General features: G+C 40.8%; 2 protein-coding genes and 1 non-coding gene across 3 annotated transcripts; 2 read left to right on the top strand and 1 right to left on the bottom strand.

Annotated features, from left to right (window-relative positions):
- The first annotated feature begins 1,498 nt into the window (after nucleotides 1-1,498).
- Nucleotides 1,499-2,896, top strand: LOC137650868 (golgin subfamily A member 6-like protein 7). The gene is made up of 2 exons (XM_068384023.1): nucleotides 1,499-1,854; nucleotides 2,662-2,896. Exons 1-2 carry the CDS (start codon nucleotides 1,499-1,501, stop codon nucleotides 2,894-2,896), a joined length of 591 nt encoding a protein of 196 aa, XP_068240124.1.
- Nucleotides 2,897-5,295: 2,399 nt separating this feature from the next.
- Nucleotides 5,296-5,501, bottom strand: LOC137651365 (small nucleolar RNA U3). The gene has a single exon (XR_011046097.1). It is a non-coding gene; the product is annotated as a small nucleolar RNA U3 (small nucleolar RNA).
- Nucleotides 5,502-11,648: 6,147 nt separating this feature from the next.
- Nucleotides 11,649-19,422, top strand: LOC137650867 (golgin subfamily A member 6-like protein 7). Its single transcript, XM_068384021.1, has 2 exons — nucleotides 11,649-11,847; nucleotides 19,184-19,422. The coding sequence occupies exons 1-2, from the start codon at nucleotides 11,649-11,651 to the stop codon at nucleotides 19,420-19,422; spliced, it is 438 nt and encodes a 145-aa protein (XP_068240122.1).
- Nucleotides 19,423-23,357: the final 3,935 nt, after the last annotated feature.

Raw genomic sequence — 23,357 nt, 5'->3', positions numbered from 1 at the left:
ATAAGGAAACATCGTTTCCTATACCGGCGCCGTCTTGGCCGGCAGAAGAATAACGATTCCTCAGCCTAAGACCTTGCCGGATATAAGACATGTCTTCTAAACCACAAGGGAGAAGGTGGCGGCAACTGTACTACCACTATCGGTTGTGGGCCAGGAAAGCCAGGCTTCCTATGCCGGCAACCGTAAAACCGGCAGAGGAATGACTAATCCCCACCGGTAGAGTTGCCGACAACAAGACTGAATACTCTGAGTTACTGTCATCTTTCAAAGTCGGGATGCTCACCGGCAAAGAGGGAAGACAGATACACTATCCTAGTCAAGCCGGAGTATACTACTCTACGACAAGACCAAAGATAGGGTTGCCGCCTTATGGCGGCACTCAGAGGTAAGGAAGGGTTTATCCTTAAATCTCTAAAAGAGATGAGTATTGAATTATGCTAGTAATTCTAGGAGTTGTACTATCTCCGATTGAATTCATAAAAACGATACAGGAGGATAAACGGGGATAACGTTACTAAAGTTTTCTAAAACGCATTAGGCTAGCCTAACTCGAGTCGGGATCTTGGCTACACTACATCACCGAGGACTTATCGTATACTATCGAAACATTTAACAGAAGAGGAAATATTACATGTATAATCTTATCTTCACCCATATAAATTGCCTAAATAGCTATAATTCATTAAAGCTACAAACCAGGGACGTCGTACTACTAACTAAATAAAGCATTTATGCATACGACAGTGGTCCAAAATGGCCGCCTCCGGTGCAGGCTCTGCTCTGCCAAACACATCTAAATTATGCAAATTAACTGTGAAAAGGGAGCCAAAATTTATACACAGGAAAGATTAAATACTCAACTTTCCAGAGGATGAAGATGCTCGAGAATGCATGATAATAATCCTTGAAATAGTAACAAAACCGAGAATAGATGGGAGATACACCATACTTAATTCGTTACTACAAAAGAAATGGGTTATGCTGTAGTAGTACGGGAAAGGGGATCCACCGGGTAACCTTGATGACGGCCCCCCTTCAAATTCGCCACTCTTCCCCCTCAGAGCGAAAACTCTATTCGGGGTGAAGATTGCCATGTGTCGTATCAAGAAATACGTTCCCTGATATTATGCGATATCCTTTAGAGTTATCTTAAGTCGCGCCAGGAGTTAGAATTCTGGAGGCCTGTGGTCAATTCTCTGGGAGTATCACTGTAGCCAAATATCCCTTAGAAAGCTGCCTAAAGGAACTTTCCATCAGGACGACATGGCTGAGCCCAAAAAAATGAAATAAGTGAAACGAAATATCCCAAAATAAAGGAAATGGGGGTTATGAAACTGCCTAGAAAAAATTAAATAGGGGGAACAAAATAACAAAAAAGAAATTGGATATATGAAAAAGCCTAGCAAAATGAAATAGGGAGAGGAAATAACCCAAAAAAGGAAATGAGGGATATGAAACAGCCTAAAAAATTAAATGAGGGAAACTAAATAACTTGAAAATGGAAATGGGGGAAATTGAACTGCAGGGCAAAGAGGATATGGGAGAAATGGAACTAAAGGATAAAAAGGAAATTGGGGAAATGGAACTGCAGGCCAAAAAGGAAATGGGGGAAATGGAACTGCAGGGCAAAAAGGAAATGAGGGAAATGGAACTGCAGGGCAAAAAGGAAATGGGGGAAATGGAAGTGCAGGGCAAAAAAGAATTGGGGGAAATGGAACTGAAGGGAAACAAGGATATTGGGGATATGGAACTGCAGGGCAAAAAGGAAATGGGGGAAATGGAAATGCCTAGAAAAATGAAATGGCGAAAGGAATTAACCCGAAAAAAAGGAAATAGAGGAAATAGAACTGCAGGGCAAAAAAGAAATGGGGGAAATGGAAATGCCTAGAAAAATGAAATGGGGAAAGGAATTAACCCAAAAAAAAGGAAATAGGGGAAATAGAACTGCAGGACAAAAAGGAAAGGGGGGAAATGAAACCGTCTAGAAAAATGAAATAGGGTAAAAGAAATAATCAGAATAAAGGAAATGGGGGAAACAGAAATGAAGGGCAAAAATTAAATGGGGTAAATGAAATTGCAGGGCAGGAAGGAAAGGCAGAAAATGAAACAGCATAGAAAAATTAAATAGGGTAAAAGAAAAAAAACCCGAAAAAAGCAAACTGGGGGATATGAAACACCCTAGAAAAATGAAATAGGCGAAAGGAAATAACATAAATAGAGGAAATGGGGGAAATGACAAAGCCTTGAAAAATGAAATAGGGGAAACGAAATAACCGGAAAAAGGAAAATGGGGGAATGGAAAAAGCCTAGGCAAATGAAATAGGGGAAATGAAACAGCCTACAAAAATTAAATAGAGGAAAAAGAATAACCAGAATAAAGGAAATGGGAGAATTGGAACAAGCCTAGAAAAAAGAAAAGGGGGAAACGAAATAACCCAAATAAAGGAAATGGGATAAATGAAATAGCCTAGAAAAGAATTTAAATAGGAGAAACAAAATAACTAGAAAAAGTAAAGGGGGGATATGAAACTGCATAAAAAATGAAATAAGGGGAACAAAATAACCCAAAAAAAGAAAATAAAGGATATAAAAGAGCCTAAAAAATTAAATAGAGGAAACGAAATTACTCTAAAAATGGAAATGATGAAAACGGAACTGCAGGGCAAAAAGGAAATGGGGGTTATGGAACTGCAAGGTAAAAAGGAAAATGGAGGGAATGGAACTGCAGGGCAATAGGGAAATTGGGAAAATGGAACTGCAGGGCAAAAAGGAAATTGGGGAAATGGAACTGCAGGGCAAAAGGGAAATTGGGGAAATGGAACTGCAGGGCAAAAACGAAATTGGGAAAATGGAACTGCAGCGCAAAAAGGAAATGGGCGAAATGAAAAAGCCTTAAAAAATGAAAAGGGTAAACGAATTAACCCTACAAAAGGAAATAGGGGAAATGGAACTGAAGGGCAAAAAGGAAATGGGGGAAATGGAACTGCAGGGCAAAAAAGAAATTGGGGAAATGGAACTGCAGGACAGAAAGGAAATTGGGGAAATGGAAAAGCCTAGAAAAATGAAAAGGGTAAACGAAATAACCCTACAAAAGGAAATAGGGGAAATGGAACTGCAAGGCAAAAAGGAAATTACGTAAATGGAGCTGCAGGGAAAAAAGGAAATGGGCGAAATAAAAAAAAAAACATAGAAAAATGAAATAGGGGAAATGAAATAACCAAAAAAAAAGGTAATGGGGGAAATGAAACAGCCTAGAAAAAGTAAAATGGGAGAAACGAAATAACACGAAAAAAGGAAATGGGGAAAATGGAACTGCCAGGCAAAAAGGAAAAAGGGAAATGAAACACACACCACAAAAAAGGAGATAGAACAGCCAAGAAAGGGGAAATGGGAAAATGAAAGAGCACAGTAGAAAGGTATTGGAGTAATGAAGCAGCCAGGAAAAAGGAAATGCCCTGAAAAACAAAATGGTGTAAATGAATCAGTCGGGTAAAAGGAAATGTATAAATTAAACAGACCGCAATAAGGAAATGGGGGGAAATAGAACACCTAAAAAAAAGGAAATGGGGGAAATGAAACTGCTCAGAAAAAGGAAAGAGCCCAGAAAACTGATTTTGAGCAAAGCGAAAAATCTATTTTTGGGTGAGCTAGCCATGTCGTCCTAATGGAAGATTCCTTTAGGTAGCCTTCCTAAGAGATATTTGCTACAGTAATACTCCTAGAGAAATAAACCAAAGGTTTCCAGAATTCTAACTCCTGACGCCATTCATCCGTAATATAACTTTAAGGATGTCGCATAATATCAGGGGATGTATTTTTTAGATACGACTTATAGCAATCTTCACCCCGAATAGATTTAACTCTTTGAGGGGGGAAGAGTGGTGAACAAAAGGGGAGCCGTTATCTAGGTACCCGGTGGACCTCCTCTCCTTACTATCACCGGCTGCTATTCCCTTGTTGCATTTAAGCGCTAATAGCCGCAGATAGAGTAGTTTCGGGTGGGATCATCAATAAAGGAGGGTGGGTCCATCAGGACAACATTGCTATTTCACCCAAAAATAGATTTTTCGCTTTGCTCAAAATCCATTTTTTTGGGCTCAGCCATGTCGTCCTGATGGAAGCATATCATAGAATTAACTTTAAAGCACTATATCTGTGGGTTTGTATAAGTGCCTTCTACCTTGAATGTGGTCCTTATCTGGTCTCTTAGACCTGTATATGACATTACTGTTATCTGTCATTTCCACTAAGCTTGGAACTGGCTTAGGGCATCCTGCCCCCTGCAGGGAAAGTGTCGACATCGACAATAAGGATTCAAGGCTTGATTTTCCGTAGGAACGGAAGGTGATATTTAGAGATTACCTGTCACATACCTTGGAAATGTGTACTCTGATTTCAAGTTAGGCCCCTCTAGGGTTTATTTAACTCTAGTATGCTTTATTTGTCTGTAACTGAGATAGCAGCAATAAGATGCAAATACGTTTAGTATTTCTACCTTGCAACTAGATTATCAAATGTAGTTACAATAGGGTATGAATCTGATCCAGCATTGAAAACACATCAGGGTCCATATTTTCTCTTGTAGAAAAAATATGTAATTTCATCGAAATGATGCTACTCAATGGAGATGTGAAACCAAATCTGACTGACTTGTACAGATTTTGGGAATGCATGAACACCGTGACGCAACGTTCTCTCGGCACTGGTGTTATTGGTCAAATATGCACCTATATGGAACAGTGTGTTAATCATCGTTGTGATTTGCACTCGAGGGTAAATGTACCCCTGCACCCAATGCACTGGACAGTCCCAAAGCAGTTCACTGTTCATTACTGCGCTATACGACGGGTTTTATAACACTACACGCCGCCACCACAACATGTTTTATTTCATGTACTTGCTTCGTACAGTGTTTGTAAAAGACTCTGGATGATCTCCACTCAATGTATGAGTGGAGTCTTCTAATGCCCCTATGTTGGAAGAAGTCCAACGAAGAAGCAGCTTTCCTTGGATCGTGACCTGCGGGTGAGCTGTCAGGATCCGCTCTGCGAATAAGTAGGTAAGCTTTGCTCTCAGTTGTATTAGGATAAATTTGATCCTCAGGTTTCGCCTCGGAAGAGCTGTCCCACCTTGAAGTCTGAAGTTCTTCGAATATAGACCTTAAGACACTCTACTGGGCGTAGAGAGACATCTTCCTTCAGTGGGCAGATTCTCCAAGGATCCCACCTCTTGGTGGGCAGCTCGTTCTTGGCAAGAAAGGCAGGATCGGGAAAAAAAGGTTCAGTTCTCCTGGCAACCACTCAGCCTGTGACGTCTTTCTCAACTCAAGGGCGAGCCCATGAGGGAGCGGTCTTCAATGATCAGGAGTAAGTATATACTCAAGAGACGCTTCCCACTCAGAGGACAACACTCAACCTCGTCATCGTGGTTGAATTCATTCCGAGTTTTGGACTTAAACTCATCAATCACACTACAGAATTGTTCCTATGTAGTATGATCATGTCTAGGAACAGAATATGGCCTACATTTCTGATAAGGCCAATATTTCACTAACTCTAGCTCCTGAGGCTATTGCGAACAGAAAAACTGACTTCTGTGTTAGATCCTTTAGAGTACAATACTCATTGTTTAGGTTCGAAGCATAGTGCAAGACTTTGACCAACGACCATGTGATGGGCTTTGGAGGGGTTGCCGGCTTGAGTCTAGCACATGATTTTGGACCTTATTGAAGATTTTACTTGAAAGGTCCACCTCAAAGGTGTATAGAATAGGTCTCGTCAGGGCCAACTTACACGCAGTTATCGTAGTGGAAGCCAGGCCTTGTTCAAGTAGGTAGATGAAGAAATAGAGACAGAAATGTATTGAAATTTCTGTTGGTCGCCTTGTTGTCACAAAGGAAACGCACTTCCTCCAAGATAATTCATATTGTCTCCTAGTTGAACTTGACTTATACTCTTCAATGAAGTTGATTTTGTCCTTTGAGAACCGAAACCTTTTCTTCACTGCTAGGGCGAGAAAATCATGAGATGTAGGTTGTTGGTTCTCAAGGATGAAGCGTAAATAGTCGACTTCTGAACCGGTTGAGATAAAACTGGGTTCGGCAGAGGAAACAACTTCAGTTTCAATTCTAGAACTAGAGGGAACAAATTGTTTCTGGGCCATTTGCGGACCACTACTGCAGCTGTTCCTCTGAAGGATCAAAGCTTGTCAAGGACTTTTAGCAGGAGAATGGCTGGTGGGAACAGGTAGATTCGATTCCATCTGTTCCAGTCGAGAGACATGACGTCTATCGCTTCTGCTTGAGAGTCCTCGTAAAGGTCTACATAACGAGGTAGTTTATTGTTGTCGCTCATTGCGAAGAGGTAGATCTGCAGTTCTGGGACTTTTTCCGAGATGAAGGAGAATGAGTCTGCGTCTAGGGACCATTCTGTCCCTATCGGCTTTCGCCTGGATAGAGCATCCGCCATCACATTGCGGAACCCTTGAAGATGAACTGCAGATTAATGCCATCTTCTCTTCCTTGCCAGGTGAAAGATGGCTAACATCACATGATTGATATAAGGTGATCTCAAGCCTTGTCAATTTAGACATTTTACTATCACTTTGTTGTCCAGGACCAGTCTGATGTAGACTGCTCTGCGAGAGGATAGTCTCTTCAACATCAGGAAGACTGCCATAGCCTCCAATATGTTGATGTGAAAAGTTTTGAACTGGTGCGACCAATTTCCTTGCACTTTCCTTTCTTGCGAATGGCCTCCCTATCCTTCCAGGGAGGCGTCCGTGTGTATCACCACTGCTGGTTGTGGTGGTTGCAAGAGAATTGTCCGTGCTAGGCTCTTGGCTGTTGACCACAGCCCTAATAGCCTGTAGCCTGAATCCTAGGTAGGCGAAGAGGGGGTGACTGACTGGTAGGTGCCAGTAAGCATCTGCCAGGTCTATTGAGACTGTGTACGCCCCTTTTGGTAGAAGGGTCCTTATGTGTTGCAATGTAAGCATCCGGACCTTGTTGTTCTCGAGGAACTTGTTGAGTGGAGACAAGTCTAGAATGACTTTGAGTTTGTCCGAGTCTTTCTTGGAGACACAAAACAGCCTTCCCTGGAATTTGATGGGCTTTGCTTTTCTTATTACCTTATTGTTCAAGAGTTCTGAGGTATATTCTTCCAACAAGGGGGTGGAGTGTTGGAAAAATTCTGGAAAAGGGGTGGATTTTTGTTCCATTTCCAAACAAGTCCATTCGTGATTAGGCTGTGGGCCCAGGGATCGAAGGTCCAACAATCACGAAAGTGGAATAGTCTGCCTCCTACCTGGAACCTCTCATTGTTTAGAGGTTCCTGAGGACTTGCTTCCGTGACCGCGTCCTCCTCCACCCTTTTGGGGGGTTTCCGAAGGATCCTCTTTTTGGGCCCTTACTTTTGTAGGGCCGAAAGGTGATCGTGTGTCTCTCAAAACCTTGGTTAAAGACAGGTGACTGAGCCAGCAGCTGCTGAGGGACAATTTGGAAGGTGGTTTGCGGCTGGGCTACCATTTGAGCACTTTGGCCATGGTCACGGCTGGAAGTTGTGCAGGTTTACATGGTCTCTTTACCTTTCTGTTCTTAGGCTGGGGACCACTATCTGAGGAAGATTTCCTTTTTGAAGAGATGCCCCACTTTTGGAGAAGGTTCCTATTCTCCCTGGCGGTTTTAGCAATGACTTCTTGGACTTCGTTCCAATCGAGGGACATGGCGTCCGTTGCCTCCGCCAGAGGGTTCTCGTATGGGGCTACATATCGAGGTAGTTTCTTGTTGTCGCTAGTCGCGAAGAGGTTGATCTGCAGTTCTGGGACTTGTTCCAAGATGAAGGAGAATGAGTCTGAGTCTAGGGACCATTCTGACTATCGGCTTGAGCCTGAATAGAGCGTCCACTGTCACATTGCGGAACCCTTGTATGTGAACTGCTGATAAGTGCCATCTCTTCTTTTTTGCTAGACGAAAGATGGCTAATATCACATGGGTGATCTCGAGCCTTGTTGGTTCAGACATCTCACTATCACTTCGCTGTCCAAGATCAGCCTGATGTGGACTGATCTGCGAAGGGAGAGTTTTTTCAACGTCAAGAGGACTGCCATGGCCTCCAAAATATTGATGTGAAAGGCCTTGAACAGAGATGACCAAGTCCCTTGGACTTTCCTTTGATGGGAGTGACCTCCCCATCCTTCCATCGAGGCATCCATGTGGATGGTCACCGATGGTGGAGGTGGTTGCAAGGGTACGGTCCTCGTTAGGCTCTTGGCCTTCATCCACGGCATGAGAAGTGATCGTAGTAAGGTCGGTATCGGTCTTTTTAGATCTCTTCGAGCGTTTGATGCGTATCTTCTCCAGACTCCTGACGCATCTTTCAGCTGTGCTCTTAGCACTGGGTCTGTTACTGCTGCGAACTGGAGAGAGCCCAGTATTCTTTCCTGTTGGCGTCTTGAGATCCTGTCGGATTTCAGTAGTCTCTTGACAGACCCTGCGATCTCCCTCCTCTTCCCTGAGGGAATGGAGAGGCAGTGTGACCTCAGGTTCCAATGGATTTCCCGCCATTGAAACTCTTGAGCTGGAGAGAGTCGAGACTTCTTGAAGTTGATCTTGAATCCCAGATGTTCCAGGAACTGGATCACTTTTTTGGATGCTTGCAGGCAAGCTGTTTCGGATGCTGCCCACATCAGCCAGTCGTCCAGGTATGGTGCTACCTGAACACCTTCTAGGCGTAGTTGTTGAACGAATGCGTCTGCAAGTTTCGTGAAGATCCTTGGGGCTATGTTTAGCCCGAAGGGCATGGCTCTGAAGACATACTTTTTCTTCTGTAACTTGAATCCTAGGTAGGAGGAGAGGGGGAAATTGACTGGAAGGTACTAGTAAGCATCTGCCAGGTCTACCGAGACTGTGAACGCCCCTTTGGGTAACAGGGTCCTTATGTGTTGAAGGGTTAACATCCTGAACTTGCTGTTTTCTATGAACTTGTTGAGTAGCAACAAGTCAAGAATGACTCTGAATTTATCTGAGTCCTTCTTGGGAACACAAAACAGCCTTCCCTGGAATTTGATGGACTTTGCTCTCCTTATAACCCGTTTGCTCAAGAGTTCTAGGGTATATTCTTCCAATAAGGGGGTAGAGTATTGGAAGAATTGAGGAAATGATGGTGGAAGCTTGCTCCAGCTCCATCCTAGTCCATTCTTGATTAGGCTGTGGGCCCAAGGATCGAAAGTCCAACAATCCTGAAAGTGTTGGAGCCTCCATCCTACCTGAAGTATCTCATTGTTTCGATTTTCTGGAGCTTTTACCTCCCTGACCGTGTCTTCCTCTACCTCGTGAGGGGTGTCTTGAGGAGCTCCGTCTGGAGCCTCTACCTTTTGGACGAAAGGTAGTGGTTTGCCCCTCAAACCCAGGGTTGAATGCTGGTGACTAGGCAACCAGCTGCTGAGGCAACACTTGGAATGAGGTTTGTGGTTGAGTAACCACTTGGAGCACCGCAGTCTTGGTGACTGTGGGATGTTGTTGGGCAGGCCGAGAGGGTAGTCTGGGCGTCTTGGTCTTCCTCTTAGGTTGCGGACCAGCATCCGGGGAAGACTCTCATTTTGATGAGATGCCCCACTTCTGGAAAAGGTTCCTATTCTCTGTGGCGGCTCTATCAACTACCTCCTTGACCACTTCATTTGGGAAGAGGTCTTTACCCCAGATATTGGAAGATATTAGCTTCCTGGGTTCGTGTTTTACTGTTGCTGCAGCAAACACGAACTCTCTACAGGCTCTCCTAGCCTTCATAAAGGCGTACAGGTCCTTTACTATGGTGGCCATGTGCATTTTGGCCATGACCATGAGCATATCTGGGGTGCTTTTCCGGCGTGCACACATCTCGATGCAGTTCTGTAGAGATAGAGATGCCGCAAGTCTCTCCTTCGTCTCTTGCTCCCTACGCAAGAGAAAGTCTGACAGTTTCGGGAGATTCTCGCTGAACTTTCGTCCCGTTATATCTGCATCCAACTTCCCTACTGAGAAGGTTAGGTGGACTTCTTTCCATTCCTTATCCTCCCTGGGTAGGTCTAACGACAGAGGCCTACACTCCTCTAGTGTAGGGTATGGTTTGCCTGCCTCCACTGCCTTGGCAACAGCTTTAAAAGCCTTCGATGTAAAGGGGAAGGCTATTGAAGCAGGAGCAAGAAAGGTAGGATGCTTCTTGCTCAAGGTAGACACTTTCGAGTTCGTGTAACCCACCTTCTTCAGGCTGCTCGACAAGAGAGTCTGTGCCTTGTTGTGGTCGAAAACCATGGGGGAAATGGAACTGCAGGGCAAAAAGGAAATAGTGGAAATGGAACTGCAGGGCAAGAAGGAAATTGGGGAAATGGAACTGCAGGGCAAAAAGGAAATGGGCGAAATAAAAAAGGATAGAAAAATGAAAAGGGTAAACGAAATAACCCTACAAAAGGAAATAGGGGAAATGGAACAGCAAGGCAAAGAGGAAATTGGGGAAATGGAACTGCAGGGCTAAAAGGAAATTGGGGAAATGGAACTGCAAGGTAAAAAGGAAATTGGGGAAATGGAACTGCAGGGCAAAAAAGAAACTGGGGAAATGGAACTGCAGGGCAAAAAGGAAATGGGGGAAACGAAAAAGACTAGAAAAATGAAAAGGAAATAGGGAAACGGAACTGAAGAGCAAAAAGGAAATGAGGGAAATGAAACAGCATAGAAAAATGAAATAGGGTAAATGAAAATACCCGAAAAAAAGAAATGGGGGAATGGAACTGCAGGGCAAATATAAAATGAGGGATATGAAACAGCCAAGAAAAACTAAATAGGGTAAATGAAAGAAACCCCTAAAAAAAGAAATGAAGGGCATGGGACTGCAGGGCAGAAAAAAAATGGGGTAAATGAAAAAAAACTCGAAAGGAGGAAATGGGGTGAATGGAACTACGGGGCAACAAAAATGAGGGGAATGGAACAGAATCGAAAAATGTATAAGGGGAAACAAAATAACACCCCCTAAAAAGGAAATGGGGGAAATGGAAGTGCAGGACAAAAAAGAAAATAGGGAAAATGAAACTGCAAGGCAAAAAGGAAATGATGAAATGAAACAGCCCAGAAAAATGAAATATGGTAAACAAAATGACCCAAAAAAAGGAAATGGGGGAAATTTAACGGTAAGGCAAAAAGGAAATTGGGAATATGAAATTGCAAGGCAAAAAGAAATGGGGAAAATCAAACAGCCAAGAAAAAATTGAATAAGGAAATAAAAAAGAACACAAGAAATGGGGGAAATGGAACTGCAGGGCAAAAAGAAAATGGGGGAAATGAAACAGCCTAGAAATATGAAATAGGGTAAATGAAATAACCTCAAAATAAGGATATGGGGAAATGGAACTGCAGGGCAAGAAGGATATGGGGTAAATAGAATTGGAAGACAAAAAGAAAGTGAAGAAAATGAAACAACCCAGAAAAATTAGGGAAATGAAAAAACCTGAAAATAGGAAATGGGGGAAATGGAACTGCAGGACAAAAAGAAAATAGGGGGAATGAAAAAGCCTAAAAAAATGAAATAGGGGAACCAAAATAAACCGAAGAAAGAAAATGAGGGAAATGAAAAAGCCTCGAAAAATTAAATAGGGGAAACGAAATAACCCATAAAAGGGAAATGGGGGAAATGGAACAGCAGGACAAAAAGGAAATTGGGGAAATGGAACACCTGGGCAAATGGGAAATGGGGGAAATGAAACTGCCTAGAAAAATGAAAAGGGTAAACGAAATAACCAGAAAAAAGGAAATAGGGGAAATGGAATTGAAGGGCAAAAAAGAAATGGGGGAAATGAAACAGCATAGTAAAATTAAAACGGGTAAATGATAAAACCCGAAAAAGGGAAATGGGGGGAATGGAACTGCAGGGCAAAAAAAAAAAAAATGAGGTGTATGAAACACCCTAAACAAATGAAATAGAGGAAACAAAATAACGCGAAAAAGGGGAAATGGGTGATATAAAACAGCCTTGTAAAATGAAATAGGGGAAACGATATAATGCGAAAAAAGGAAATGGGGGAAATTGAACTGCAAGGCAAAAAGGAAATGGGGGAAATGGAAATGCAGGGTTAAGAGGAAATGGGAGAAATGAAACAGCCTAAGAAAACTAAATAGGGGAAATGAAAAAAACCTGAAAAAGGGAAATGGGGGAATTAGAACTGTAAGGCAAAATGGAAATGGGGGAAATGAAACTGCAGGGCAAAAAAGAAATGGAAGAAATGAAACCGCCTGGAAACAGTGAAATAGGGGAAACAAAATAACCTGGAAAAAGAAAATGGTGGAAATGAAACAGCCTAGAAAAAGAAATAGTAAAACGAAATAACCCGAAAAAAGGAAATAAGGGAAATGAAATTGCCTAGAAAAATTAAATAGGGTAATGAAATAACCTAAAAAAGGTAATGGGGGAAATGAAAGAGCCTAGAAAAAATCAAATGGGAGAAACGAAATAACCTAAAAAAAAGGAAATGGGGAAAATGAAACCGCCTAAAAAAATGAAATATGGGAAACGAAATAATCCGAAAAAGCTAATGGGCGATATCAAACAGCCTAGAAAAATGAAATAAGGGAAATGAAATAACCCGAAAAAGCTAATGGGCGTTATCAAACAGTCTAGAAAAATGAAATAAGGGAAATGAAATAACCCGAAAAAGCTAATGGGCGATATCAAACAGCCTAAGGGAAACGAAATAACCCGAAAAAAGGAAATAAGGGAAATGAAATTGCCTAGAAAAATTAAATAGAGGAAATGAAATAACCAAAAAAAGGTAATGGGGGAAATGAAACAGCCTAGAAAAAAATAAAATGGGAGAAACGAAATAACCCAAAAAAAGGAAATTGGGAAAATGAAACCGCCTAAAAGAATGAAATAGGGGAAACGAAATAACCCGAAAAAGGCAATGGGTGATATGAAACAGCCTAGAAAAAGGAAGTAGGGGAAATGAAAAACACAAAAAAAGGAAATGGGGGAAATGGAACTGCAGGGTAAAAAGGAAATGAGGAATATGGAACTGTAGGGCAAAAATGAAATGGGGTAAATGGAATTGGAAGGCAAAAAGAAAATTGAGAAAATGAAACAGCCTAGAAAAATTAGGGAAATGAAAAAACCTGAAAATAGGAAATGGGGGAAATGGAACTGCAGGACAAAAAGAAAATGGGCGTAATGAAAAAGCCTAGAAAAATGAAATAGGGGAACCAAAATAAACCAAAAAAAGGAAATGGGGGAAGTTAAACAGGATAGAAAAATTAAATAAGGGAAATGAAATAACCCGAAATAAGGAAAGGGGAGAAATTGAAGTGCACGGCAAAAAGGAAATGGGGGAAATGGAAATGCAGAGCAAAAAGGAATCGGGGAAACGGAACTGCAGGGCAAAAAAGGAAATGTGGGAAATGAGATAAGTCTACAAAAATGAAATAGGGGAGACAAAATATAAGGGATATGGAACTGCAGGGCAAAAATGAAAATGGGGGAAATGGAACTGCAGAGCGAAACGAAAATGTGGGAAATGAAACAGCCTGGAAAAATTAAATAGGGGAAATAAAAAAATGGTGGAAATGGAACTGCAGGGCAAAAATAAAATCGGGGAAATGAAACAGCCTAGAAAAATGAAATAGGGTAAACGAAATAAGGAAAAAAAATTAAATGGGGGAAATGGAACTGCATGGCTAAAAGAAAATAGAGGAAATTAAAAAAAAACCAAAAATTGAAATAGAGGATATGGAATTGCAGGACAAAAAGGGAATATGGAAATGAAACAGCCTAGAGAAATGAAATACAGGAGGGTAAGCGAAATAACAAAAAAAAAAGGAAATGGGGGGACATGGAACTGCAGGGCAAAAATGAAATGGGGGAAATGGAAGTGTAGGGTAAAAAAAGAAATGGGAGAAATGAAACAGCCTGGATAAATTAAAGAGGATATGAAAAAAACCTGAAAAAAGGAAATTGGGGAAATGGAATTGCAGGGCAAAAAGGAAAACGAGGAAATGAAAAAGCAGAGTAAAAAGGATATGGGGGAAATGAAACAGGCTAGATAAATGAAATAGGGTAACCGAAATAACCAAAAAAAAGGGAACAGGGGAAATGAAACACCCTAGAAAAATGAAAAAGGGGAAAGGAAATAACCCAAAAAAAGGAAATGGGAGAAATGAAACAACCTAGAAAGAGGAAACAGAACCGGAATAACCCGAAAAAAAGAAATAAGGGAAATGAAACATCCTAGGAAAATGAGATAGGGGAAACGAAATAAGAGGGAAAAGGGTAATGGGGGAAATTAAACAGCCTAGAAAAATAAAATAGGAGAAACGAAATAACCCGAAAAAAGAAAATGGGGAAATGAACTAGCCTAGAATAAAGAAATAGGGGACACGAAATAACCCGAAAAAAGGAAAAGGGATATGAAACAGCCCAGAAAAATGAAATAGCAGAAGCAAAATAACCCGAAAAATTGAAATGGGGGAAATGAACCAGCCTAGCAAAAGGAAATAGGGGAAACGAAGTAATCAAAAAAAAAAAAAAAGAAAGAAATGGGGGATATGAAACCACTTGGAAAAATGAAATAGTGGAAACAAAATAACCCAAAAAAGGGAATGTGAAAAATGCAACTTCAAGGCGAATAGAAAATGGGGGAAATGAAACAGCCTGAAAAAAATTAAATAGGGGAAATAAAATAAAAAGAAAATGGAGGAAATGGAACTGCAGGGCAAAAAGGGAAAATGGGAAATGAAACAACCTAAAGAAATGGAATAGGGTAAACAAAAAACACACAAAAAAAAAAAAAAAGGGGTGACCTGGAACTGCAGGGCAAAAATTAAATGAGAGAAATGGAACAGCCCAGATAAATTAAATAGAGGAAATGAAAAAAAATCTTGAAAAAAGGAAAAAGGCAAAAAGGAAAACGAGGAAATGAAACTGCAAGGTAAAAATGAAATGGGGAAATAAAACAGCCTAGATAAATGAAATAGGGTAAACGAAATAACCGGAAAAAAAATGGGGAAATGAAACACTCTAGAAAAATGAAAAAGGGGAAAAGAAAAAACCCAAAAAAGGAAATGGGGGAAATGAAACCGCCTGGAAAAGGAAAATTGAACTGAAATAACCCGAAAAAAAGAAAACAAGGGAAATGAAACAGCCTAGGAAAATGAAATAGGAGAAACGAAATTAACCCAAAAAAGAAAAAGGGGGAAATGAACCAGCATACAAAAATGAAATAGGGGAAACAAAATAACCCAAAAAAATGAAATGGGGAAAATGAACCAGCTTAGCAAAAGGAAATAGGGAAAACGAAATAACCCAATAAAAAAGAAATGAGGGATATGAAACCGCTTAAAAAATGAAATAGGGGAAACAAAATAACCTCAAAAAATGAAATGGGAGAATTGGAACTTCAGGAAAAAAAGAAAGTGGGGGAAATGGATCTGCAGGGCTGAAAAGAAATGGGGGAAATGAAAAAGCCTAGAAAAGGGAAATAGGGGAAACGAAATAATCCGAAAAAAGGAAATGGGGAAATGGAACTGCAGGGCAAAAAGGAAATGGGGGGAATGGAACCGCCTATGAAATAGAATATGGGAAATGAAATAACCCCTCCCCACAAAAAAAGGAAATAGGGGAAATGGAACTGCAAAGCAAAAAGGAAATGGGGGAAATGGAACTGCAGGGTGAAAAGGAAATGGAGGAAATGATACAGTCTAGAAAAATTAAAGAGAGGAAATAAAAAAAACGGAGAAAAGGAAATGAGGGGAAATGGAACTGCAGGGGAAAAAGAAAATAGGGGCATGACGCCAACTAGAAAAATGAAATAGGGGAAACAAAATAATCTAAAAAAATGAAATGGGGAAATTGAAAGTGCCTAGAAAAATGAAATAGGGGAAACTAAATAACTAGAAAAAAGGAAATGGGGGATATGAAAAATAACCCAAAAGATTAAATGGGAGAATTGAACCAGACTAGCAATAGGAAAAGGGGGAAACAAAATAACCCAAAAAAAAAGGAAATAAGGGATATGAAACTGCTTTGAAAAATTGAATAGGGGAAACGAAATTACCCAAAATAAAGGAAAAGGGGGAACCGGAACTGCAGGGCAAAAAGGAAATGGGACAAACCGCCTAGAAATATTAAATAGGGAAAACAAAATAATTCCCGCCCCCCTAAAAAGGGAAATGGGGAAAAAGGAAAAGAAGGGCAAAAAGGAAACTAGGGAAATGGAACTGCAGTGCAAAAAGGAAATTATGGATATGAAAAAGCCTAGAAAAATTAAATAGAAGAAAAAAATACCCCGAAAAAAACTGAAATGGTAGAAATGGAACTACAAGGTAGAAAGGCAATGGAGGAAATGAAACCTAGAAAAATTGAATAGGGGGAATGAAAAAACCCCAAAAAAGGAAATGGGGGAAATGGAACTGCAGGGCAAAAAGGAAATGGGGGAAATGGAACTGCAGGGCAAAAAGGAAATTGTGGAAATGAAACAGCCTAGATAAAGGGAACAGGGGAAACGAAATATTCCCCCAAAAATAGGAAATGGAGGAAATGGAACTGCAGGGCAAAAAGGAAATGGAGGGAAATGGAACTGCGGTGCAAAAAGGAAATTGGGGAAATAAAACAGCCTAGAAAAATGAAATAGAGGGAACGAAATAACCCCCGCAAAAAAGGAAATGGAGGAAATGGAACTGCAGCGCAAAAAGGAAATGGGGGAAAAGGAACAGCAGGGCAAAAAGGAAATTGGGGAAATAAAACAACCTAGAAAAATGAAAGAGTAAACGAGATAACCTAAAAAAAGGAAATGTTGGAAATGGAATTGCAGGGCAAAAAGAAAATAGGGGAAATGGAACTGCAGGGCAAAAAGGAAATGGGCGAAATGAAACAGCCTAGATAAAGGGAACAGGGGAAACGAAATATCCCCCAAAAAATAGGAAATGGAGGAAATGGAACTGCAGCGCAAAAAGGAAATGGGGGAAAAGGAACTGCAGGGCAAAAAGGAAATTGGGGAAATAAAACAACCTAGAAAAATGAAAGAGTAAACGAGATAACCTAAAAAAAGGAAATGGTGGAAATGGAATTGCAGGGCAAAAAGAAAATAGGGGAAATGGAACTGCAGGGCAAAAAGGAAATTGGGGAAATGAAACAGCCTGGAAAAATTATATAGGGGAAACGAAATAATCTGAAAGAAAGGAAATAGGTGATAAGAAAAAGCCGAAAAAAATGAAATAAGGGAATTGAAAACACACGGGGAAAAAGGAAATGGGAGAAATGGAATTGCAGGGCAAAAAGGAAATGGGGGAAATGGAACTGCCTAGAAAAATTATATAAGGGAAACAAAATAATCCGAAAAAAAGGAAATGGGGGCTATGGAAAAGCCTAAAAAACGAGAAACAAAATAACCCAAAAAAAGTAAATGGGAGAAGAGGAACTGCAAGGCAAAAAGTTATTGGAGGAAATGAAACAGCCTAGAAATATCAAATAATGAAAAAAAAAAAAAAGAGGATATGGGGGAAATGGAACTGAAAGGCATAAAGGAAATGGGAGAAATGGGATTGCAGTGCAAAAGGGAAATGGGCAAAATGAATTAACCTAGAAAGATCAAATGGACGAAAAGAAATAACCCCCCCAAAAAAAGAAAATGAGGGATATGAAAAGGCGTAGAAAAATTAAATAGGGGAAACAAAAAACACGAAAAAAGGAAATGGGGAAATGGAACTGCAAGGCAAAAAGGAAATGGAGGAAATGAAACAGCCTAGAAAAAATAAATAGGGGAAATTAAATAACCCCCAAAAAAAGGAAATGGGGAAAATTGAACTGCAGGGGAAAAAGGAAATGGGGGTAATGAAAAAGTCTAAAAAAATTAAATAGGCTGAACGAAATAACCCCCAAAAATAAGAAATGGGAAAAATGGAACAAGGCAAAAAGGAAATGGGGTAAATTGAACTGCAAAGCAAAGAGGAAATGTGGTAAATGAAAAAAACTAGAAAAATGAAAGAGGGAAAATGAAATAACCCAAAGAAAAGAATATGGGGAATATAGAACTGCAGTTCAATAAGGAAATGATGGAAAAGGAACTGCAGGGAAAAAAGGAAATGGGGGAAATGGAATTGCAGGGCAAACAGGAAATGGGGAAAATGAAGCAGCATCGAAACATTAAATAGTGGAAATGAAATAACCCCAAAAAAGGAAATGGGGAAAATGGAACTGCAGGGCAAAAAGAAAATGGGGGAAATGGAACCGAAAGGTAAAAAGGAAATCATGGAAATGGGATTGCAGGGCAAAAAGTAAATAAGGGAAATGAAGCAGCCTAGAAAAATTAAATAGGGGAAACAAAATAATCCGGAAAAAGGGAAATGAGGGATATAAAAAGCCAAGAAACATGAAATAGGGGAAACGAAATAACCCAAAAAAATAAAAAGGGAGAAATGGAATTGCAAGGCGAAAAGGAAATGGAGGATATGAAACCGCCTCTAAAGATTAAATAGGGGAAAAAAACCCAAAAAAGAGGAAATGGAAATGGAACTGCAGGGCAAAAAGGAAATGGGAGAAATGGAATTGCGGAGCAAAAAGGAAATGGGGAAAATGAGACAGCCTAGAAAAATTAAATAGGTGAAATTAGAAAACCCCGGAAAAAAGGTAATGGGGGAAATAGAACTGGAAGACAAAAATGAAATGGGGGAAATGGAACTGAAGGGCAAAAGGGAATTGGGGGAATGGAAAAGCCTGGAAAAATTAAATACAGGAAATGAAAAGACCCCAAAATAAGGAAATGGGGGAAATAGAACTGGAGGGCAAAAGGGAAATGGGGGAAATGGAACTGGAGGGCAAAAAGGAAATGGGGGAAAAGAAACGGGAAGGCAAAGAGGAAATTGTGGAAATAAAAAAGCCTAGAAAAATGAAATAAGACAAACGAAATAACCCCAAAAACGGAAATTGGAAAAATGGAACTGCAGGGTAAAAAGAAAATGGGAGAAATAGAACTGCAGGGAAAATGAAATGGGGGAAATGGAACTGCAGGGTAAAAAGAAAATGGGGGATATGGAACTGCAGGGCAAAAAGGAATTGGGGGAAAGGGAACTGAACGGCAAAAAAGAAAATGGTGGAAATGGAACTGCAGAGCAAATAGGAAATGGGAGAAACGGAACTGTAGGGCAAAAAGAAATTTGGGGAAATGATACACCTAGAAAAATTAAATAGGGGAAACGAAATAACCCCCCCCCCAAAAAAGGAAATGGAACTGCAGGGCAAAAAGGAAATGGGGGAAATGGAACTGCAGGGCAAAAAGGAAATGAGGGAAATGGAACTGCAGGGCAAAAAGAAAATGGGGGAAATTGAACTGCAGAGTAGAAAGCAAATGGGGGAAATGGAACAGCACGGCAAAAAGGAAATAGGGGAAATGAAACAGCCTGGACAAATTAAATAGAGAAAACGAAATAACCGCGGCCCCCCCCCCCCCCCACAAAGAATATGGAACTGCAAGGCAAAAAGAAAATGGGGGAAATGGAACTGCAGGGCAAAAAGGAAATTGGGGAAATAAAACAGAGCAGAAAAATTAAATAGGGTAAACGAAATAACCCACAAAATAAGAGATGGAACTGCTGGGCAAAGAGAAAATAGGTCAATTGGAACTGCAGGGCAAAAAGGAAATTGGGGAAATGAAACTGCCTGGATAAAGGAAATACGGGAAACGAAATAACCCCACTAAAAAGGAAATGGGAGAAATGGAACTACAAGGCAAAAATAAAATGGGGGAAATGGAGATTTAGGGCAAAAAGGAAATGGGGGAAAAGAAACTGCAGCCCAAAGAGGAAATTGTGGAAATAAAAAAGCCAAAAAAAAAGGAAATATGAGAAACGAAATAACCCCAAAAATGGAAATTGGAGAAATGGAACTGCAGGGTAAAAAGAAAATGGCGGAAATGGAAATGCAGGGCCAGAAGAAAATAGGAAAATGGAACTGCAGGTCAAAAAGAAAATTGGGGAAATGAAACACCCTAGAAAAATGAATTAGGAGAACAAAATAACCAAGCCCCCCTCCCCCCACACACAAAAAAAGGAAATGGGGAAATGGAACTGCATGGCAAAAAGAAAATGGGGGGAAATAGATCTGCAGGGCAAAAAGGAAATGGGGGAAATGGAACTGCAGGGCAATAATAAAATGGGGAATATGGAACTGCAAGGAAAAAAGATAATGGGGGCAATGGAACTGCAGGGCAAAAAGGAAATGGGGCAAATGGAACCGCGCAGCAAAAAGAAAATAGTGGAAATGGAACGGCAGGGCAAAAAGGAAATGGGAGAAATGGAATTGTCAGGCAGAAGGGAAATTGGGGAAATGAAACAGCGTAGAAAAATTAAATAGGAGAAACAAAATACCACCCCTCGCCCCCCCCCCCCCCGAAAAAAAAGGAAACGAGACGGCAGGGCAAAAAGAAAATGGGCGAAATGGAACTGCAGGACCAAAAGGAAAAGGGGGAAATGGAGCTGCAGGGCAATATGAAAATGGGGGAAATAGAACTGCAGGGTAAAAAGGAAGTGGGGGAAATGGAACCGCGCGGCAAAAAGAAAATAGTGGAAATGGAACTGCAGGGCAAAAAGGAAATGGGAGAAATGGAATTGCCAGGCAGAACGGAAATTGGGGAAATGAAACAGCGTAGAAAAATTAAATAGGAGAAACCAAATACACCCCCCCCCCAAAAAAAAGGAAACGAGACAGCAGGGCAAAAATAAAAAATGGGCGAAATGGAATTGCAGGACCAAAAGGAAATGGGGGAAATGGAACTGCAGGGCAATAAGAAAATGGGGGAAATAGAACTGCAAGGCAGAAAGGAAGTGGGGGAAATGGAACTGCAGGGCAAAAAGGAAATAGAGAAATGAAACAGCGTACAAAAATTGAATAGGGGAAGCAAAATACCCCCCCCCCCCCCCAAAAAAAAAGGAAAAGGAACTGCAGGGCAAAAAGAAAATGGGGGAAAAGGAACTGCAGGGCAAAAAGGAAATTGGGGAAATGAAACAGCCTAGATAAATGGAAAAGGGAAACGAAATACCCCCCCCCCATAAAAGGGAAATGGGGAAATGGATCTGCAGGGCAAAAAGAAAATTGGGGAAATAAAACAGCAGGGCTAAAAGGAAATGGGGGAAATGGAACTGCCTAGAAAAATGAAATAGGAGAAACGAAATAACCCCAAAAAAGGAAATTGGGGAAATGGAAGTGCAGGGAAAAAAGAAAATGGGGGAAATTGAACTGCTGGTCAAAAAGAAACCGGGGGAAGTGGAACTGCAGGGCAAAAAGGAAATTGGGGAAATGAAACAGCCTAGAAAAATGAAATAGGGGAAACGAAATAACCCCTCAAAATAAGAAGACAAGGAAATGGAACTGGAGGGCAAAAAGAAAACGGGGGCAATAGAACTGCAGGGCAAAAAGGAAATGGGGAAAATGGAACTGCAGGGCAAAAAGGAAATGGGGGAAATGGAACTGCAGGGAAGAGAGAAAATGAGGGAAATCAAACTGCAGGGCATAAAGATAATGGGAGAAATGGAACTGTAGCGGCAGGGCGAAAAGGAAATGGGGGAAATGGAACTGCACGATAAAAAGAAAATGGTGGAAATGGAATTGCAGGTCAAAAAGGAAATGGGAGAAATGGAACTTCAGATCAAAAAGGAAATTGGGGAAATGAAACAGCCTCAAAAAATTAAATAGGAGAAACAAAATGACCCACCCCCCAAAAAAAGGAAATGGAACTGCATGGCACAAATAAAAAGGGGGAAAAGGAACTGCAGGGCAAAATGCAAATGTGGGAAATGGAACTGCAGGGCAAAAAGGAAATTGGAGAAATGAAACAGCTTGTAAAAATGTAAAAGGGATAACGAAATAACCCCCCCCCCCTCCCCAACCAAAAAAGAAACTGAACTGCAGGGCAAAAAGAAAATTGGGAAAATGGAACTGCAGGGCAAAAAGGAAATTGAGGAAATGAAACAGCCTAGAATAATGAATTAGGGGGAACGAAGTAACCCACCCCCCAAAAAAAGGAAATGGGGGGAAATTGAACTACATAGCAAAAAGATTATGGGGGAAATAGAACTGCTGGGCAAAAAGGAAATGGGGGAAATGGAATTGCAGGGCAAAAAGAAAATGGAAATGGAACTACAGGGCAAAAAGACAATGGGGGAAATGGAACTGCAGGAAAAAAGGAAATGGAGGATATGGAACTGCTGGGCAAAAAGAAAATGGGGGAAATAGCACTGCAGGGCAAAAAGGAAATTAGGGAAATGAAACAGCCTAGAAAAAAAAAATTGGCGAAACAAAATAGTCCCACAAAAAAAAAAGGAAATGGAACTGCAGAGCAAAAAGGAAATGGGGGAAATAGAACTGCAGGGCAAAAACGAAATGGGCGGAAATGAAACAGCCTAGAAAAATGAAATAGTGGAAATAAAATATCCCCCTAAAAAGGAAATGGAACTGCTGGGCAAAAAGAAAATAGGGGAAATGGAACCGCAGGGCAAAAAGGAAATGGGAGAAATGGAACTGCAGTGCAAAAATTGGGGAAATGAAACAGCCTGGAATAATGAAATAGGGGGAATGAAATAACCCACCCCCCAAAAAAAAGGAAATGGGGGAAATGGAACTACATGGCAAAAATAAATTGAGGGAAATAGAACTGCTGAGCAAAAAGGAAATGGTTGAAATGGAACTGCAGTGCAAAAGGGAAATTGAGGAAATGAAACAGCTTGGAAAAATGAAATAGGGGAAACGAAATAACCACCCCCCTCCCAGGAAAAAATGGAAATGGAATTGCAGGGCAAAAAGAAAATGGGGGAAGTGTAACTGCAAGGCAAAAGGGAACTGGGGGAAATGGAACTGCACGGCAAAAAAATGGGGGAAATGGAACTGCAAGGCAAATAAGAAATGGGGTAAATGGAACTGCAGTGCAAAAGGGAAATTGAGGAAATGAAACAGGTTGGAAAAATGAAATAGGGGAAACGAAATAACCCCTCCCCCGCCCCCACCATGAAAAAAAATTGGAAATGGAACTGCAGGGCAAAAAGAAAATGGGGGAAGTGTAACTGCAAGGCAAAAGGGAATTGGGGGAAATGGAACTGCAGGGCAAAAAAAAAAAATGGGGGAAATGGAACTGCAAGGCAAAAAGGAAATGGGGTAAATGGAACTGCAGGGCAAAAAGAAAATGGGGGAAATGGAACTGCACGGCAAAAAGGAAATGGGGGAAATGGAATTGCAAGGCAAAAGGAGAAATGGGGGAAATGGAACTGCAGGGCAAAAAAAAATGGGGGAAATGGAACTGCAGGGCAAAAAGAAAATTGGGGAAATGGAACTGCAGGGCAAAAACAAAATGGGGAAAATGGA

The sequence above is a fragment of the Palaemon carinicauda genome, chromosome 12 (genome assembly GCF_036898095.1).
Source record: "Palaemon carinicauda isolate YSFRI2023 chromosome 12, ASM3689809v2, whole genome shotgun sequence".
Taxonomy (NCBI): domain Eukaryota; kingdom Metazoa; phylum Arthropoda; class Malacostraca; order Decapoda; family Palaemonidae; genus Palaemon; species Palaemon carinicauda.
The sequence above is the reverse complement of the archived record's forward strand: the minus strand, read 5'-3'. Positions and strand labels throughout refer to the sequence as shown.

Excerpts from the sequence above, each read along its gene's own strand:
- LOC137650868 (XM_068384023.1), top strand. The coding sequence starts at position 1,499 with ATGGAAATGGGGGAAATTGAACTGCAGGGCAAAGAGGATATGGGAGAA. Across the intron at positions 1,855-2,661 it reads AGAGGAAATAGAACTGCAGG|GGCAAAAAGGAAATGGGGGT; the intron begins GCAAAAAAGAAA and ends ACGGAACTGCAG.
- LOC137650867 (XM_068384021.1), top strand. The coding sequence starts at position 11,649 with ATGGGGGAAATGGAACAGCAGGACAAAAAGGAAATTGGGGAAATGGAA. Across the intron at positions 11,848-19,183 it reads GCATAGTAAAATTAAAACGG|AAAAATTAAATAGGGGAAAC; the intron begins GTAAATGATAAA and ends TGATACACCTAG.